This window comes from Glandiceps talaboti, chromosome 4 (genome assembly GCF_964340395.1).
Source record: "Glandiceps talaboti chromosome 4, keGlaTala1.1, whole genome shotgun sequence".
Classification (NCBI taxonomy): Eukaryota; Metazoa; Hemichordata; class Enteropneusta; family Spengelidae; genus Glandiceps; species Glandiceps talaboti.
The window spans coordinates 25,251,038-25,269,292 of NC_135552.1; the positions used below are offsets into that span (position 1 = coordinate 25,251,038).

Sequence of the window (18,255 nt, forward strand, 5' to 3'; positions counted from 1 at the left end):
AAACAAGCAAGCAAGCAAAGAAGACCCTACCCCCCTAGAGGAATTAATCTCACAAAGACAGTTAAAGTTTGGCACAAGACATTGATTTTATACAACAACTACCACTGTGATTTTCATCATTTTTTCCTTCTTATACATCTTCACGGAAATCTGTAATACACAGTGATATTTGTTTACATATCTCAGTGTCTGTTTCCATGGGAAACAAACAGATCTCATTACTGGTTGTGCATATTGCTTTGAACTGCTTGGTGAATAGACTGGTTTTTCTGGTTCTTTCTAGAGTCTTCTTAGGATCAGCTACAACTATGTACTGGTCAAGGTATGTGTCTGTCACCTCCATGAATGTAATAATCTTCTTTTTAAACTGAAATGGACAAATGTACTGATGTGATAATCAGTCACAAATAGGCAACTTTTTTGGACAATACCAAAATAATTGAAACAGAGAAATGTAGTGATAATCAGTCATGTTATAAATAGGCAACTTTTTTGGACAATAATAACTGCAACAACTGGTGAACGTATCTACCAATTGCTTCCTGATGACAGACATTTTAAAATTTGTTAGAAAGTGTTGACAAGTTTATGCATTATTTCAAGTCTGCAGTTTATCATTCTACCAAGTAAATCAGTTCTGATTATAATGATATATCAAAGCCTATTAGGTGTACATAAACTAGCTCTCCAGCTGTTTTTTCTCTTCAGCGACAACTGACAAAATTCGGTTTTGTGCAAGACTTACTTGGCCTAAGGAAACATTTTTTAATGTGGTCCCACTTGCATCCACAGCAAAGCTTTCAATAGTGGCTTCAGTATTGTCAATATGTTTGCATAAATCTTGAAGTATTGCTTCCTGAAAATCAAACAAATGAATATTCATGAGATGTTTTCACTGACGGGAATAAGCACTTAGGAGTCATGAATATTCATTGTTCAACCATGACAAATTATTTCTGCTGACTCCCATGATGCAATGGCCCACACCAAATATACCCTATCAAGGCACAATATAAACTTGAAGTTTCTCTGAAATCTCAAGTAATTGTAGATGATGTATAATCATGACATGACTCCAGAACCCATAGTTTATGAAAATGTCTTTATTTCCTGGATTGGTGTTCCCCTTAAACTACAAGATTCATTATTAGAATTCTATAACTACAAACATATTTCTACTTTGAAACATACAGCTTTCTGCATGAGACTCTCCTTCAACATATACATATTTGCTATATGTACAATACATACTTTCATTCAGCCCTTTGTACTCTATTTTTCTGTACTGTGTTGGTATCATCATACTACTCTTCAAGCTCCAGTTTTCACAATGACTGCACTCTTCCATTTACTAATAGTTATACTAACCCTGCACTTGATCAAACTCAAATACTATAGAACTACTTACCACTGATCCTGATGGATTCTCAGCAAGTGCTTGTAGAGTTATCAGAGACATAGAATACCTCTCTAAGTCCAAACCACTGAAGGCACCATCCTCTATACATTTCACAAAGATTAAAAAAAAATTACATATGATGTGATGCAACTTGATTTCTCTGCATTTAGAGTCTCACAATAAACCACGCACACACACACACACACACACACACACACACACACACACACACACACACACACACACACACACACACACACACATACACACACACACACACACACACACACACACACACACACACACACACACACACGCAATATTTCCTTTAATCTAAAATGTTATATGATACAAAAATCATTCAGGTACCCACATTATTCTATTGGGAGTCCAAATAAAATTATGGTATATACTATACTGCATGGGAAAGTGTAACTTTGTCATGATTTTCCTCCATTGCTTACACTACAGGGTTGCAAACCATTGCAAAACTACTGATAATGGATTAGAATGAAAAAATGGCATTCTGTATGTGTAGTCTGGCAACCTTTGAAGTGATGTATACTATTCTATAGAGTAAAAGTGACAGTATTTACCAAAACCAAACAAGATGACTGTATTAACTGTTCTCTTTGGTGTGAATTCCAGATCGCCTGAAAAGAAGCTATTAACTTTCTGCCATATCAGATCAGGCACTCCACATGAGACATCAACAGTCACTAATCTGTTGGTATTGTTGAAGTATTCCAAGTATGGCTTGACACTCATCTCATACAGAGCAGTACGTTTCTGTAAACAAATCAAACACAAATACAATTACTCCGATATATGATGTCTTCGAAAAAGGAAAGTATGCCCTGGAGTATAATGTCTGGTGTATAACTCTGTAGAAAGCATAAAGCAGCTATAATATTGATTTAATAACAGTATTTAACGTGAATGATACCATACATGTATTGTTGTACCTTTAGGAAGATTTCACAAATCTATATCTCTTTATTATTTATTACTCTCTGATTTATTGTGTAGTAATTCTCAGATATGACAAGGTTAACTGGATAAGGTTAGATGTAGCAATATGTGTGAAGCCGTATGCACACAAAGCCAATCTGACGTGCCACTGACGCACACAATTTCTGGTGACACACCAAAATTTAGTGTTCCCCTATCTCTTACTATGTGGTGACTGTGCGCTCTAAGGCAATTTGACGTGCCACTGAATCACACAATTTCTAGTGATGCACCAAAATTTAGTGTTCCCCTATCTCTTACTATGTGGTGACTGTGCGCTCTAAGGCAATTTGACGTGCCACTGAATCACACAATTTCTAGTGATGCACCAAAATTTAGTGTTCCCCTATCTCTTACTATGTGGTGACTGTGCCCTCTAAGCCAATTTGACGTGCCACTGACGCACACAATTTCTGGTGACATAGCAAAATTTAGTGTTCCCTTATCTCTTACTATGTGGTGACTCACAAGAAATGCCAGTTGTTATCATTTTGACTCACAACAACAAAATTTGGCTACCATTAGAGGGCACACTGGTGTGAAGCAATAAAATATGCTTGGCTGTAAATCAAATATATGACATATAATCAAATACAAGTTAGAATGAAAATTCAACTTCCTATGGACTGATACTGTCTTCTCTGGCCTCTCAATTTCACAATAATCTTACATATTACATATACAAATGTACGTGTATGTTTCTAACTCAGTGAAACTGAAAACATGATGACTCTTGCGACATCTTTCTTCAGATCAAGTTCCCTGGTTCTTATATTGGAGGGTATACCAAAGGCATATCAAGTCAAACAGAACTTGAACTTAAAGCATTTGATTCCAATAACTGGTGATACCAAAAAGACTTTGATATGTATGTAATACACCACTTAGTCTAGATGTTAACATGGTATTGGATTATCTCTTCACCAAAGAGAGATTTTGAGATTGATGCCACAGACAGTACAAGACTATATACATCACTGAATACTTTGATTAAGAGTAACACACATTCCATCTATACTTGTCCACCCACATATTGAAAATCAGCCAAATTAAACACATTTGATATACGAGTCATAACTCTGTAAATGCCAAGAACCAACTTATCACTGTAGTAATGAGACTGAGTAGTGTCAATATCTCACTTTCACAGTAAGAATCTTGATGTAAAACATGTATATCCTAAGGGGAAAAAAAACAACTTTGCATAACACTGACATTGACAAGTCATACAGAGGTAGAATATAAATAGAGTTTATACGTGTGTACTAATACTACTATAGCTATTTCTTCCATGGTATTAGTTTGATTTTGAGGGATGTATTTCATATATATCTATATATGTACATACTTATTGAATGTCACTGCAAAATTCACTAATCCATAGGTACCACTGTATACAAAGTTGACTACACTTTTTTTTTTGTACTTAATACAGGACTGTTTTTTTCAGATGTTTCTCTAAAAAATACATTTTAGTGAGTTGTAAATTGACATCTTTTACTCTACAAAACATCAATGCAATGTTGTAGAACAGAATTAGGTTTATGTACAACTCATCAAATTATATCATCACTGATAATAACATTCTTAGAAACTGTGAAACCATGTATAGAGAAAATGACAGCTGGTCTTTCCATGCCGATGAACATGATATTACCATACTACAGAAAAAAATGTACTGGACAATACTATATTACAAGTGTTATTACAGGGGCATAAACAGAGTTTATATGTTTTTAGGATGTAATTTTATTGGAATATTAAAAGGTACAGATGTATACTTAGCCCTTACTTGCAAACTGAACTCAAACCTGGTATTAGGATATATCTTACAAATGATCCAATGACATAATTTACTATACTATCAAAGATGCACAGGGACTCCCTATGTAATCAACAGTTCTAACAATGCCAGAACACATATTGTAATGTCCTATAAGAAGGCATGCATCAACATAACATTATACTAGAATAGAATAAATGAAGTTTCTTTGTAAGTATTTTCACTTGAGTATTAAAAAGTTTGTAAACTCCACTTATGCCACTGCACCGTTAAGATGAAACTCTATACAATCTCAGAATGAAGAAACTTGGATGAAGGCCATAATGAAAATAAGTTGTATGCCATTGACAATATTCAAAGATTTGGTAGAGAAAACCTCTCCATTCCCTATCTTGGCCCCCAACTACCAATAGATGTTGGTATTGAAGAGTCAATAGCAGTGATACTATGTTACAGACTTGAATGTACAATATAATGACAGTTCTACAAATATTGTACAAATTGTGGCTGTGTTGTTTATATACAGTGGCAGAATTTGAACAGGTTGTAAAACATACTTGTGTGGTATCTTGTCTTAGTACCAGGTTTTAATGAAACTTAACATACTTGCATGTCAGAAATGGTTAATAAACATCGATAGAAGAATGTCCAGCATTCTCATACCATCTAGGACTAGCATATATACCCGGTAGTTGGCATTGGTGAATGATTTATCTTGAATTAGTACTAAAACAAGATCCTCAAAGGTTGTGCAAGATATGATATTTTAAATTCATTAATCATTTTCTTTAATCTGTATCATTACCCATTGTTAATACTCTAAAAAAACATTACACAAAATGTTAAGATGGAAAGCTCCTCATTATATTATCTGCATTTGACTCTTCACAAAAGACTTTTAATTCTGTCAAACACATGTATATCACCTCATACGATACATACACACTACCTAGTACCTACAAGGAGACTATAATTGACATGTCATGTGAGTAAATCACAAGGGGAGACTATTTAAACTGACATGCCATGTGTGTAAATCACAAGGGGAGACTATAATTGACATGTCATGTGAGTAAATCACAAGGGGAGACTATTTTAACTGACATGTCATGTGTGTAAATCACTGGATATACTTTACTATTGAATGTATACAGCAATTAGACCATCAGAAACACTCCTACAGTAACACTATATGTGGAAAACCAATCAGGTGTACTGCAATAGGTGTTATATAACTTGCTACAAAACGCAAAACAAGTTACACCTTTTGACAAGTTTTGTCACCAAAGTGAAGATGGCCTACAATTAAGATATAACATTTTCTAATTGACCATAGCCTAGTAGATTTTGCTCTTTCTTAGATCATGTGTGAAAATACAAGACTTAATACATTTGAACATACATGTAATTATGTATGTATCTTATAATGCTGTAAGGTGTTATCATACAGTAGTCCACAACAACAACAACAACAACAACAACAACAACAACAACAACAACAACAACAATAGCAAGGAAAATAACAAAACATAATTGAGTATTTCACATCAACAATACTTCAGTAGATATTTCAAACACAGTTTCATTTCCTACAAATAGTACACGGAAATGAGAACCTATCCTGTGTAACACACTGCTTCTAGACTCTTCAAAATGCTGCTATATCAGACATGAGCAAAATGTATTGCCACTTACCACTGTACGTGATGTATCGGCTTCATCACTCTGTCCACCCTCTTTCATTTGACCTGGATGTTTGGCGCCACTCTTCTGGATATTTTTGATCACTTTATCTTCAGGAATGGTAAGATTTAAGGCACAAGAAACGGGGTACTGTATCAAGACAAAAGACAAACATGATCCCAATAAATACAGGACTTCTGAAATAGTGCAGCAGGACTGATAACATTTAGATTTCATCTAAACCCTGACCTGAACAGACATACATACGTTAAACTTGTACTGTAATATGAAACATTCAGTTCTAAATTGCCACCTGCCTATCAGAAACACTAATATTGTACATTGGCTTTCCGTTTTGTTTTTGTCATTCAACAGTTACATACAAAGGAGAGTATTCAATACTCTTTCAATTACTCTTAAAATACATAATTATTCCTTCACTATATAGGAAATGACTTTCACAAAATAAATTACTAATTAAGCCTCATCCTAAAACCATCAATGAAATTTCAATAGATGTTTAAGTTTCTGCTCAACTATTATCTAATTAGTATAGTAACCATGGATACAACTTTTTGATAGGGTTAGGGTTCTAACATAATCTATGTTTTATATAAATTTCATCAGATTTCGTACACATTCTTCTCTTTTGTCAGGAAATTTATTTCAATTATTCAAAAGTGGCATACATGTAAGTCCACTTGTCGCCATGGCAATATTGGTTTCATTAAGATATGTGATATAAAGTCTACCAAGGTGAACTGGAAGAATTTAGCTGATGTTGTCATTCTTGAATATATAAAAATTTACACTGACATAAATAGAAGTATACACTGTGAGACTTGGTGTTCAAATAATGTTAGGTGTCCTGTGGACAATTATTGTATTGCTAAATTCTATGCTTATTAGAATTTTCCGATGAATCACATATTTCTCATCACAGATGTATTTTATCTTACAAAAGATCAGACAATGGAACTGAACACAGTTATAGCCCCAGGTATTTCAATCACAACATAGAAGGCTTTATTTACATCATATTTCTATGAATTTACATTGACAATTTTCAAACAAAGTAAACACACATTTATCATCAGTGCATTTTCAATTTGTGCTTCGATTCTAAATATTGAATGAAGTATTTGTGACAGTACACACATGTGCACATACAAAAGATAGAAAGATCATATATACATATATGTAGAAAGATCATATATACATATATGTGCCTACATACATCTGCCAACATACATGTATACATATACACAAACATACATAAATGTGCACACACACACACACACACACACACACACACACGCACACACACACATACACGTACACACACACACACACACACACACACACACACACACACACACACACACACACACACACACACATACATAAGATAGGGATAACAAGATACACGCCATAATCATTTTGATTCAGACGATGCCATCAAGATACACGTATGGCTTTCATCTATCTTGTATAACTACCTAATCTATATCTGTGAATTGTACATGTAAGCAGAGACATGACTGGATTACTGCTTGCCAGGTGCTGTATCATAACCTGTTTCTTGTTCACTTTTTGGTATCAGGATATGTCACTGGTACAATTCTGCAGTGATTTTATCTGCTATTTGCACTAATGCTCTCTCTAAGGAGATATCTTTTACACATGATACTTGCATTAAATGTTAGCATGAACATATATGTAGGGTAATTATATTAGGGCAATTGTTCTCAACAGCAAATTGTATATTGTGGAGAGAATAACCATGGCAACAGAATGTCTGTTGTATTAAATACCCTTCAATTTCTCTTTCATAGTCATTGTAGTACATAGTATGTCGAAAAAAATATACATATATTTTTCAATTATTTTGCTAATGCCAATAACTAGACTGTAACTATGTTGAGGAACTGAACAATATAATACTTGTCATTTTAGTATACAAATTAAATAGATTACAGGTACAACAGATGTGGATGACAATTTTTTGAAGGAAAAAAAACTTGATACTTGATAGCACCACCATGCTCATATTGATTGCTCTACAATATGTACTAATAGTGATAGATTGACAATAAAATTCCAAGTTATTGCTCCATAATAATGATAGATTAACTGTGTGCGATCAAATACACAGTTGAGCTCCATACAACATACATTATACATTCTCCCCCTCTGTCTCTGTGTGTACAAGCTCTCACTATATCTTGATGTATTATCTTCTGCACTGTTTCATTTCATTGACCATGATAGCTATAAGCATAGAGAGTGAACCATAACAGACTACATAAACATATACCATCCGGAAGAAGATAATTTCCTGTTGGATGGTAATTATCACTTGTGGGAGAATGATGAAAATACATTGGTGGGAGATTGATAGAAATACACTTGTAGGAGATTTATGAAAATACACTTGGAGGAGATTTATGAAAATACACTTGTAGGAGATTTATGAAAATACACTTGTAGGAGATTTATGAAAATACACTTGGAGGAGATTTATGAAAATACACTTGTAGGAGATTTATGAAAATACACTTGGAGGAGATTTATGAAAATACACTTGTAGGAGATTTATGAAAATACACTTGTAGGAGATTTATGAAAATACACTTGGAGGAGATTTATGAAAATACACTTGTAGGAGATTTATGAAAATACACTTGTAGGAGATTTATGAAAATACACTTGTAGGAGATTTATGAAAATACACTTGGAGGAGATTTATGAAAATACACTTGGAGGAGATTTATGAAAATACACTTGTAGGAGATTTATGAAAATACACTTGGAGGAGATTTATGAAAATACACTTGTAGGAGATTTATGAAAATACACTTGTAGGAGATTTATGAAAATACACTTGTAGGAGATTTATGAAAATACACTTGTAGGAGATTTATGAAAATACACTTGTAGGAGATTTATGAAAATACACTTGTAGGAGATTGATAGAAATACACTTGTAGGAGATTGATAGAAATACACTTGTAGGAGATTTATGAAAATACACTTGTAGGAGATTTATGAAAATACACTTGTAGGAGATTTATGAAAATACACTTGTAGGAGATTTATGAAAATACACTTGTAGGAGATTTATGAAAATACACTTGTAGGAGATTTATGAAAATACACTTGTAGGAGATTTATGACAATACACTTGTAGGAGATTTATGAAAATACATCCGTGGGAGATTGATAGAAATACACTTGTAGGAGATTTATGAAAATACACTTGTAGGAGATTTATGAAAATACACTTGTAGGAGATTTATGAAAATACACTTGGAGGAGATTTATGAAAATACACTTGTAGGAGATTTATGAAAATACACTTGTAGGAGATTTATGACAATACACTTGGAGGAGATTTATGAAAATACATCCGTGGGAGATTGATAGAAATACACTTGGAGGAGATTTATGAAAATACACTTGGAGGAGATTTATGAAAATACACTTGTAGGAGATTTATGAAAATACACTTGTAGGAGATTTATGAAAATACACTTGGAGGAGATTTATGACAATACATCCATGGGAGATTGATAGAAATACACTTGGAGGAGATTTATGAAAATACACTTGGAGGAGATTCGTGAGTCTTGACCATACATCTGTGGGAGATTTATGGACATACACTTGGAGATTTATGAAGATATATCTATGGGAGATTTATAGACATACACTACAGTACTAGAGATACATGATGTACATGCCATCTGAATATGAATCTGTTTGTATAAGGATATAAGGATAGTAGAGTACACACATTTTTAGTTCATAAAGAAACTCATATGTCCTTGATTGTTTGATAATGATATCCTTAGAATGATTTCCAAGATATTTGTTTTTGTTTGTCATGTCTCTCTCTCAGTTGAATGATATTGACACATGATATGCCATGATAACATAAATCACATAGAAGTACTTGTTCTACAGCTCCAACAACTATCTGATATCCTACACAAGGTCATCTTAACATAGAGTGGTAATACTTCTTTTCACTTTGTGAAATCTTCTTGGCACAGCATACACATTATTTCCTTCTAATAATAATAACTATACATAGATCAGTATTTCTTTCCTAAGAGTACAAGTTATATGACAGAACCCCATCATGCGTGAGTGCAAGTGTGGCGTACTTGGGGTATTTGCATGAGCGCTTGCAGTGTTCTCTGCGCCCATACTTATAGCATAGGGAGTGAAAGTGCAGCAGAAAACACTGCAAGAACGAGTGCAAATACCCCTGAGTACCCACACTGGAACTCACATGGCATGGGGTTCTGTTATTATTATGTTTACCTGAAACGGTAAATTTCCATAAAATCATACTGTATGATCATGCGATTAGTGTGTAGCGAACGAATGTGTCTTCATTTGCATGCAGGTATGCAATACTGTTGCAATGAAAATACCTTTAGTATGCGTGTGCATCAGTGCAAGTAATGTCTGGTACATATGTATAATAAATGATAATACAAACAGCCAATCAATAAATCAATCAATTCATAACATGCCAGTTCTCAGTGTGGCATAAATTCTGAGGCACTGTACAGTTAGAAAACTCTTAAGAATAGATAGGCATTTTAAGTCCTCGCTGAAGGCATTATCTGTAGGTGTTCGCCATAATTCTAGCGATAGTTTATTCCAACAGAGGGTGCACAGCACATGAGAAAGCATATAACTCTATTTTGTAATTGGGTTCATGCAATAATACAGTCCCTAACAAATATCAAAATGAACAACGTTCAAAACTATCAGTACACATTAAATGCATACATATTTTCCATTGATATAATCAAAGAATTTCCACATGCATATGTGAGTGCTTAGATGTACATGTATCGCTAGATACAAATTTGAATAGATTGTAAATGTACCCTATTTTTATTTCATTTTATGGATCAAAGTATTGTTTAGTGTGCTGAACATGAAGTCAATTCTCCATATTCAAATGTACAGATGTATAACAGACACAGAGCATATCATACAAACTGTAGCTGTAGGGTTTGCCATTCAATCAGAATCATTTCACTAATTTGACATCAGTATGTCTACTTAGCTGCCTTCCCTATGGAAGCACCCTACATACACATTTTACACAGTTCAAACATTTCACAAAATAAAACTATACTCATAAGTTATAAAAATATACTCAAGCGAGAGTTATAAAAATACCTACAGTCAGTTAATTTTGTATTTCAGATTGGATGTATTTACTTATTTATTTTTCTTGCTGTGTGTATTGTATGTATTTGTAAGTTTTGAGGATCCCAGATTTATTACTGGACATGCCCAGATAATATTTATTGTCAATTATCAAATGTATTTATAGGAGTTGGACTAGATTAGTTGCAAGACAACTATTTCCATTCCCCCTTTCCCGTTAGCTATTGATAGACATATTTATCTGGTAAATGTATTTGTAATTTGTAATTACTATATATTGTTGGGAATGTATTATTGTTATTATTATTATAAGTACATGTAGCTGACATCTGTTCTGAGAACATGTTAATACAAGAACCAAACCATAGCTACTTCAAATGTCTGCTTTAATGTTCAATAATACAAAAAAAAATGTGTAGTCCAGATTATAGATTACAGATGTTATCACTGGTGAAAATATTTCATCAACGCAGCATGTCATACACACACACACACACACACATGTATATCTGGTTGACATAATGTAATACAGACTACATTAGTATTATAAATGATATACATGTACAAGTACACTTATATAAATATTTGATGGAAAATCTGATATAATAAATACATGTTCTTTTTATCATATACTGTATATGTAGAACAGTTGACAAAATGTCATCACAGAATCTGACAATGCTTGCTTCTGTTTGTGTTTGTTTGAATATTTTCAATCACGGTCCAGATGTTAACATATGTATTCCTTTGTTAAAATGTCACACAAAAAACATGTCATGTTTATATATCATATGTATATGGTACTGTAGTTGAAACATGCAACAAATCAAAATATTGTATATTATATCATGCACAAACCAAATTATAGGGTTTATATACCATGGTTGTTCTATGTCATAACAACATGTAATATGTATATCACTGGACTGGTTCTGAGGTGCTTGAAATATGACTCAAAATGTTCATTACTTTGCCGATTTTTCATAAATTATGCTTGAGGAGGTATAATTATATTTATTCTCCAATATTTTACTTCGTTCACCTGATAATATTCATGACCTAAGGGACTGTCACTATTCGTCTAGCAACTCACAGTGACAAGGACCCCCTAAGTCACTTTGTATTCTCTCTTGACTGAACGAAGAAAAGATATTTTTTGTTACATGAATCATATGATAATAGACATTCAATCTTTATACTATCACAAAATAAAATGTGGATTTCCTGAAATCAAAAACTAACACAAAAGAGACTCATAAAAAGTTACGGATTATGCTGTATTATATACCGTAAGATAGTTTTCCTTTCTGGCAAAAATTAAAATGCATTTATGATTTTCCTGCATCATCAGCATGTTAGCAACAAAGTTCTCTGTTTTCTTTGGCCTCAAGCTTTGCATGGTAACTAGTATCAGAGACTTATTGCTAGTCAAGACATGCACATATAGGTACATTGTATAGATACTATTCCTATATGAAAGGTTTGTCTTGTAAAGTGCCACTAATGCCATTATTAAGTTTTTATGCTGTTTTGAAGGAAAGGAGGAGAGATCACCTAAATGGTATGAGTAATACAACGTTTGTATAAGGTTTGTCAGGTAGGAAGCTATTCCACTAAGTGGATGAAAACCATACATGGAAATGCCACCATCACATAATAGAACATGATTGTACATTTTGCATGATGCCTGACAGTGTATATTTCTACCTCTCACATTTCAATACATCGTATAGGTCTATTGAATTTCCATTCTATTCAATCCATCCAACAGATTACTTTAGTGAATGACACTGAACTAGAAGACAACCCATAACTGTCAATAGTTCTTCTAAAAACATTTCACCTTGTGTATGTTTCGTATATTTCTATTTTTAGAGAAAATTTAAATTTCATACATGGAAATCTTACAAAGAGACCTCCATTTTTTACTCAACGATCTCAGCTTTGCCTGTACATCAGAGATATTTTACTTACTTACAAAGTTGACAAGTATACTTTGACCAAGGTAACATGAATGTATATTCATTTTCTTCTTTATTTTATTTATTCAACACAAAACCAGCTATGGAAGCTGTTTTAAGGTCGCAATATGATAAATTGCATATAAGGCTATGCAGAATGTTGATATATAAAGACGCAAACACACAAACATACTCTCATGCGCACATACATACGCACACACATGTATAGACACATTCCAACACACTCAAGACAGATTCACAGACAGACACACACACAGACTGACACATGCAGGCACAGACAGACACACACACACACACACACACACACATACATACATACAGACAGACACAGACAGACAGACAGACAGACAGACAGACAGACAGACAGACAGACAGACAGACAGACAGACAGACAGACACAGATATAGGCACAGACACAAACACACAGACACACTCTGAATTCTATACAAAGTCAAAGTCTTGCCAGTGTAACTACATGCAAATACCTCTGTAGATATAAAGACAAAGCATAGATTTTTCACTTTACTGGTCATTCATTTACTAGCAAGACAAGTCACTACTGATCCATCATATATAGTGAGTGGTGCTGAATGATTTATTTTTAGCAAATATCTACCAACCATCTGTGATTTAAATGTTGAAGCACTTCTAATTCAATATTATTTTTAATGAATTCCAATAAAACATGCCATTGTATGATATACTATAATTCTGCTTGTAATGGAAAAGTTATGCACAATAATCAGTCTTTGATTTAATTGTCAACATTTCCATGGTGATATAATAAAATTGCTGCCATGTTCTGATTGATTTCAATTGGTATGAAGTGCACTTTCAACTTTCTTGACTACTCCTGTACAACTACACATATATGTATTTCATCCCTCAGGCTCATCCCCCCAAAACATTCGGACTGTGGTTATATAGTTAAGGCTTACCTTCTTTTCAAATATAGTCATTTCATATTGGCAATCTTTAACAAACTTCTCACAGCGTAGAAGAAACCTGAGATTTGGCATAACATCTATAAGATATCGACCGTTGATATCTTTTTCTATTTCTGCTGAAAGGACTTCAAGCACCCATTCCAAAGATAAATGAGATGGCTCCTCCTGTATGAATACATAAATGAAAAAGGAGCAACTTGGTTAGTGATGATAGCACAATGTCACACAAGCTCAATAAGCAAACTTTGTTCGTTTAGTGGGGGAGGAGGTCTGGCGTCAATGCGATTGTTGAACTTCATTTTCACACTTCTCACCAAATTTCGAAAACTTTCATGCCTTAAATGATGATAACTTTTGTATTTACTACTGTGTGTGTCTGTGTGTGTGTGTGTGTATGTGTGTGTGTATGTATGTATGTATGTATGTATGTATGTATGTGTGTGTGTGTCTGTGTGTGTATGTATGTATGTATGTATGTATGTATGTGTGTATGTATGTATGTATGTGTGTATGTGTGTGTATGTATGTATGTATGTATGTATGTATGTGTGTGTGTCTGTCTGTCTGTGTGTGTGTCTGTGTGTATGTGTGCGTATGTGTATGTGTGTATGTATGTGTGTATGTGTGTATGTGTGTGTGTGTGTGTGTGTGTGTGTGTGTGTGTGTGCGCGTGCGTGTGTGTGTGGTAATTCATTTCTTTTTTATTTGAAGTTTTTGTTTTATAGAAAGAAATGGATTAAATGTGTAGTTTTACTGATTTACAGCAGGAGTATAAAGAACAACACTAAATGTCAAGGGCATTAAAATCTGCTACATGTCCATGGGGAAAGGATGTTAATGTAATCTCAAATACCTGAATCATGAAGTGTCTGCTCTAAACACACACACACAAAACACAACAAGTACAATGTACAGGCACTTTGAGTTTGAGTAGTACACACACATATATATATATGAAAGCAACTGAATGTATTGGCCATGGATAACATAAAATCACTTTTGTACTTGAAAATTACAGCGTCTAGCACATGCTTTGTGAATCTAAGTAGATCTTCAGTCATACCCACCTTGAGGAGCTCAGCAACTTCTTTTGTTGTGTCTACAGAGATGGCTCTCGACACTTTTTTTGGAAGCTCTCTCAAAATGAGATCTTCAACCACTAGGAGTTTGAAACCATAGACACCAACTAAGTCATCAACTATTCTACCTTTCTTGGACCCAGGACCACCTAAAAATATAGATAGAAATCCACAAATGATTATTAAACAGTAGACACCAAATTACACTTGTGAACATGTTCATTATACCGAGTTGTTGCTGGGGGTGTACCAGTAACCAGTTCTGGTAGGGCTGCCAACTGGAGACCCCATTGTAGACCCATTTTGACCAAAAACAATACCCCATTTTAGAAGGTCAAATTTTAGACAAAAATCCATTTTCTTGGTACTACCATATTATTGAAATGGTGGATTGCAAAATGAAGTTTTCAAAATTGTACTTTTCCCTCAGATGGATGCAACATTCTGGGGACATTATTGGCACAGTTGTGATTTGGTAACCATAAAGGACAGTGGACCACATTTTTAGACCAAGATGTTAGAAAAGTTAAAATGCCCCCTAAACATGGTAACCTGAAAGATCCAGGCATTCCTTCCACTTATACAATAAAGTGAGTGGTTACATGAGTGGACCAATGGCTGGACCTTTCAGGCACATATATGCATAGTCAAATACATGTATGGGGAATAGCCTCCTGGGGTTGTTGGTTTCAGAAACTGTTAAACAGCTGGCCTAACAAATATACAGCTCCTCTTAAGGCACATATAATATATACATAGTTAAATATGGGGAATAGCCCCCTCAGGGTTGTTGGTTTCAGAAACTTTCAAACAGCTGGCCTGACAAATATGTAGCTTCTCTATTTCTGTTCTATTAAACCACCATCCCCAACCCCATCCCCCCAAGAGGAAAGACGTTACAGTGGTTTAATATTCAAGTAACCAACGCTGTGCTGACACACAGCTGATAATTATTTCATTAAAATATACAAACGCTACACAAATACTACTGATCTCACAGAAGGATTTGAAAATATATTTCATATTTTAGCACAAAAACCAAGTACAATATACATGTATGAATACACACTGTGTTTTTCATTCACATGTATTTATTTTTCACCATATTGGTTCCATGGGTTTGCTGAGTACAAAGTTATTTAGCACAGTGACACTGATGTCACTGTCCTTTGTGGCAATAAAAATGGAAATAAATACATTGTAGATTGTAAGTCCTGCACTGATTTACAATCTACAGCACCAGTGAATACTGAATACATTCACAGATTGCATGGCACTCCATCTTTCATTAACGATTTCAAACTTTATACCCCATTACTCTGAGGAGGACTGTCAAATAAGATAATAGTTTTGTTCTTTGATTTCAGGGAAGGGGAAACTTGCACTATTTACACTTCAATACACGATCTAAAACCATAAATCTAATCGACTTTTGTCTGATGTACTTTTGTCTAATGACACCATACATGTATGACATATGGTAAGGTGGGCAAATAACATCCAGTGGGTACATACATGTACTTTTTATGTTTTATACCATGTTAGCTCTGCTATATTTTCATGAAAATTGAAATACCTTACAATACAGCATTAAATGTCCAAACAAAAAATTATGACTTCAAGATAAAATTATAATTTGTTAGTATGTATTTTATAGCACTTCCAATGTTATGGATACATGTAGGTACTGATTGAAGATAATTAGTCACTTTATACATTTAGTTCTAGGAGTAATTAACCTAGCCTGGGATCCACATGGATTGCATTTTTACATTTTTCGATTGGAAAGAAAAATGTAAAATTCCAATCTGCTTGGATTCCAGGCTATAATTAGCCTAGAGACTTGGCTACCTGGCTTCACATACTGGCTTGTTCTAGCTAACAACATTGTCATTTAGCCAAGTCTCTGGGATAAAGAGTAATGGTCGATTACATTAGACACTCTCCATGCAGCTATTAAAAGACAAATGGAGACAGTACAGTACATCAACCATACCCTTCCACAACAGTGCAGTGGATAATGACAACATTTTGCTATCTACAAATGTGCATTGGAGAATACTAGTGAAACATTTACACTAGGCATGCTTGAATGACAAAAACACTATGACATTTAGAAGTATACAATGTAAACTGCATGGTATTTGAATCTAGGAAATGGCAAGCAAAACTTTTTTTAACAACTATTCATGTTGTACACGTACATGTATGCTCTCCTCCCACTGAAAATCCGACTTCACAAATGCAAATGTATCCATTGTTCTCCAAACTCCCATAAAATCAGTTTTCCATGAGTACCTTCTCAACAACGCAAACTTTATAATTAACACCAAGGGACAATCACACAATGTCACACAAGCCTCAACAAGTGCACTTTGTTCATTTAGGAGGGGAGGGAGTCTGACGTCAATGCAATTGTTTAAATTCATTTTTGCATTTCTAACCAAGTTTCAAAAACTTTCACACCTTGAATGATATAAGCTTCTGTATTTACTGCTGAGATGTGTAAAACTACTGAGGTGATAAAAATTTATTTCTAATGTAAGATACAGTGTTGAGTTTACGATAGTATTTTGATGTGTTTACATCATCTCTGTAAACAGGTTCATAAGGTTGGAACTTCATGTTTACCATCATGTTTTTTACATTGCATCGATCATAGTTGTGTGACTGATACCATTTTATTCATGGTTTACATTATATATAAATGTGTGATGTCGCACTTGTGAATGTTCGTTTAGGGGGAGGAGGGAGGGGGTTTTGTTGAATGATGTTTGTTAATGATGTTCGTTTATTGAGCTTGTGTGACATTGTGTGATCATCACTAAGGCTAATGCCATAAAGTAAGATTAAATCAATAGTTTTTATCATGACCACCAGTTCAAGGACAGGTTTGCAATTATGTCTATCTGTATGCATCCTAAATGTTTTATGAGCGAGAATCTAAACTCATCTATGGATACATTTATCAAGACAAATTTTGACATGTGTTGAACTTCACGCTACGTAAAACACCTTTTCTTGGCACAGATTCACTTGGATGCATATCAGACATGAAGAGACATACATGGTACAAACTATACAATTCAGCCTGCAAATGATACACTTGAGCAAGGAAGCTTGACTTGATGAGTTACAGGCTGGAGGGCATACTGCCACAGGAATGAACATCCTG

The 18,255-nt window shown here is 34.2% G+C and overlaps 1 protein-coding gene across 1 annotated transcript in view; it reads right to left on the reverse strand.

Moving 5' to 3' along the window:
• The window catches only part of LOC144434067 (uncharacterized), a 31,790-nt gene continuing 13,535 nt past the window's right edge, over positions 1–18,255 (reverse strand). Inside the window, exons 2-8 of the mRNA XM_078122520.1 lie at positions 15,069–15,229; positions 13,993–14,166; positions 5,889–6,026; positions 1,996–2,188; positions 1,409–1,500; positions 746–856; positions 1–367 (exon numbers count right to left, since the gene is read on the reverse strand). Coding sequence (XP_077978646.1) covers positions 131–367; positions 746–856; positions 1,409–1,500; positions 1,996–2,188; positions 5,889–6,026; positions 13,993–14,166; positions 15,069–15,229 — 1,106 coding nt within the window. The 3' untranslated portion in view covers positions 1–130. The remainder of the gene's footprint in view (positions 368–745; positions 857–1,408; positions 1,501–1,995; positions 2,189–5,888; positions 6,027–13,992; positions 14,167–15,068; positions 15,230–18,255) is intronic.